Here is a 2,853-nt window from a genome sequence, read left to right on the forward strand (position 1 = left end):
TACTTTACTGTATCCAGGAAAGTCATGCGAAACCCTAACATAGAAGAAATTCAGTAAATATAATTTTTTTTCATTCCTAGAATAAAGTACTTAAATCCTAAGTTTAGTCAAGGTAAAGAATAAAATAATCAGCACAAGGGACATTCCTTATTATTAATCCAATGTGTCCCTTGTGCTACTGCCACCCGGATTCCTTGAAACGTTTATCCTCTGCCCCCACCCCCCATCCCCACTGTAATCTTCCAATGCAGTGGGGGTTAATAGAACCGAGGGAACTATGAAAGGCACTCATCGAGAATGTCCACCAATGCCCACCCTTTCTGTCCAGCTCCTCCATTCATAGAAGCCATACTACAGCTTTAATTAATAAAATGTGATCAATGATTAGAGAGGATGGACCTTTCAATTATCCATCAGTCCTCCATTCATATATCAGGTTTCATTCATAGAAGCTGTAGTTACAGCTTCTATGAATGGAGGGGTTGGGCAAAAAGGGTAGGCATATCTAGACACTCTGTGCCTGCAGTAGTAGCACAAGTGGCAGATTAATTAATAGGATGACATGTCCTATGTGCTGATTTTTTTTTTCACTAAAAAAGGCCCTTTGAAAATTGTTGGAAGAATTCTTAAAACCATAATTATTCCTGATCTAATTTAAAACACCGATGGACAGTGACTCATTTTAGAAAAACTGTTGCTTTGCTAAATGTCTTATTAATGGCTTTGATCTCCTCCTTATTTCTGAGGCTATATATGATGGGATTCAATACTGGGGATGCAATGGAATACAGAGCTGATAAAACTTTATCCACTTCTAAGCGTTTTCTAAAGGCAGGCCGTACATAGGTGTAGATAACTCCACCATAAAAGATAGTTACTACAGTAAGGTGGGAGGCGCAGGTTGAGAAGGCCTTCTTTTTTTTTTCAGTGGAACGGATTTTCATAATGGTGGAAATTATGTATGTATAAGAAATAACCGTCAGTAAGAAACACACCATTCCCAGCAGGACATCAGCTACTAAAGTGGCAACATCATTAGCGTATGTGTCAGAAATTGCCAGCTTTAGCACTTGGGGAATTTCACAGAAAAAATGGTCCAAGATATTTTGTTTCTTAAAGCTGAGTTTCAGTATGAGGAACGCATGTACCATTGAATTTACTGTGCCAAGGATCCAAGCAGCTCCTGACAGATATATACATGTTATCCTGTTCATCATTATTTTGTACAGTAAAGGATAACAGATTGCCACATATCTGTCATACGCCATAACTGTTAGAATAATTAGTTCAGTGCCTACAACAGCAGAAAAAACATATAATTGAAAGATACAGGCAGAAAATGAGAGCGACTTATTATCTGATACAAGTATCTGGAGCATCTTAGGGATAGAAACTGTTGTGCAACATATGTCTAATATGGAAAGAATAATAAGAAAGAAATACATTGGAGTGTGAAGACGAGAATCCATATTTATAACGACAGTTATTAGGGTATTTCCAGTGAAGGCCATTGTGTAGATCAGTAAGAATATGGTAAAGAAAAGAGGTTGGAGATTCGGGTAGTGGGAGAATCCTACCAAAAGGAACTGAATGGATGTTTGGTTCATTTTGGATGGCATTTAAAGTTAATTTCTGCAAAACACAAATACAAATAAGGATCATATTTTCACCAGCAATAAAAAATACATGGCATAGAATAATTTACTTTATACTTTATACTTCTTTATAAAAATATTAAAAACAGATTAAAATATTCAACAATGTCAATCTGATCACAGGAACATACCCCTAGGGATATAAGACACACACTATAAAATCATATCAAGAATTATTAATAAAGGCGTTGATATCCCATTCTATATTTAAACCCAAGGGGGTATAGGATTTTAGCCTGTATATCCAACTGGTCTCCAATTTGGAGACCCCCCGGGTCATATTACTACCCCTCCAGTTTTTTGAGAACCGGTCAATGCCAAGGAAAATAGTCCCCTTGGGGTCCCTTTGATGGCATTGATCATAGTGCCTTGAAACACTATGTTTCGGGAACCCCTTGACTATGTTGGCCACGTGCTCCTTGAGTCTAACATGGAGCTCACGTATAGTGCGGCCAACATAGTCAAGCCCACAGGGGCACCTAAGCAGATACACCACATACCTTGTGGTACAAGATATGAAAGGCTTGATGGTGAAATCTTGGCCTGTGGAGCCAGAGGTGAAAGAGCAGATTCGCCTGTTTTTATTGTGGTTCAGCTGGCATATGGAGCATTTTCTGCAAGGAAAATAACCTCCCAACGTTTGAAAAAAGGAGACTACTTTAGGAGGGTCCCTCACATTAGGAGCTACTTGAAGTTTCAAAGGTGGGGCCCCTCTAAAAACCACCTGAGGCTGCTCCGGAAGCAAAGGGCCCAGTACCCCATCGTTTTTCAAAACATGCCAGTGACGGCGAAGAATTTTCTTGACAGAAAAATGCTGTGTAGAATAGGATGACAAAAACGCAAAGCCAAAGGACTCATTTTTCTCCCTGATTTTTGGTTGTAGCAAATCATCCCTATTTCGCACATCAGCCTTTAGAATGGCATCATCTAAAAGTTGCTCACTATATCCCTTTTCAAGGAACCTCTCCTTCAAGATGGAGGTCTCTCTGAGGAAATCACTCCTCCGCGAGCAATTTCGCTTGAGGCGTAAGAACTGACTGACAGGAACGGACTCTAACCACGCAGCATGGTGACAGCTGGTGGTATCTATGAATCCGTTCCTGTCAGTAGCCTTAAAGAAAGTAGATGTCAAAATTTGACCCTCTTGAACCATTATCCTCAAATCCAAGAAATGAATCTCGGAGCTGCTGAATTCATA

At 39.5% G+C, this 2,853-nt stretch overlaps 1 protein-coding gene across 1 annotated transcript; it reads right to left on the minus strand.

Annotated features, from left to right (window-relative positions):
* Nucleotides 1-677: 677 nt before the first annotated feature.
* Nucleotides 678-1,619, minus strand: LOC309547292 (olfactory receptor 13G1-like; the record flags this gene model as incomplete). The annotated part of the gene is made up of 1 exon (XM_082247125.1): nucleotides 678-1,619. The coding sequence occupies one exon, from the start codon at nucleotides 1,617-1,619 to the stop codon at nucleotides 678-680; it is 942 nt and encodes a 313-aa protein (XP_082103251.1).
* Nucleotides 1,620-2,853: the final 1,234 nt, after the last annotated feature.

The sequence above is a fragment of the Pelophylax lessonae genome (genome assembly GCF_965119305.1).
Source record: "Pelophylax lessonae genome assembly, chromosome: 1".
Lineage (NCBI taxonomy): Eukaryota > Metazoa > Chordata > Amphibia > Anura > Ranidae > Pelophylax > Pelophylax lessonae.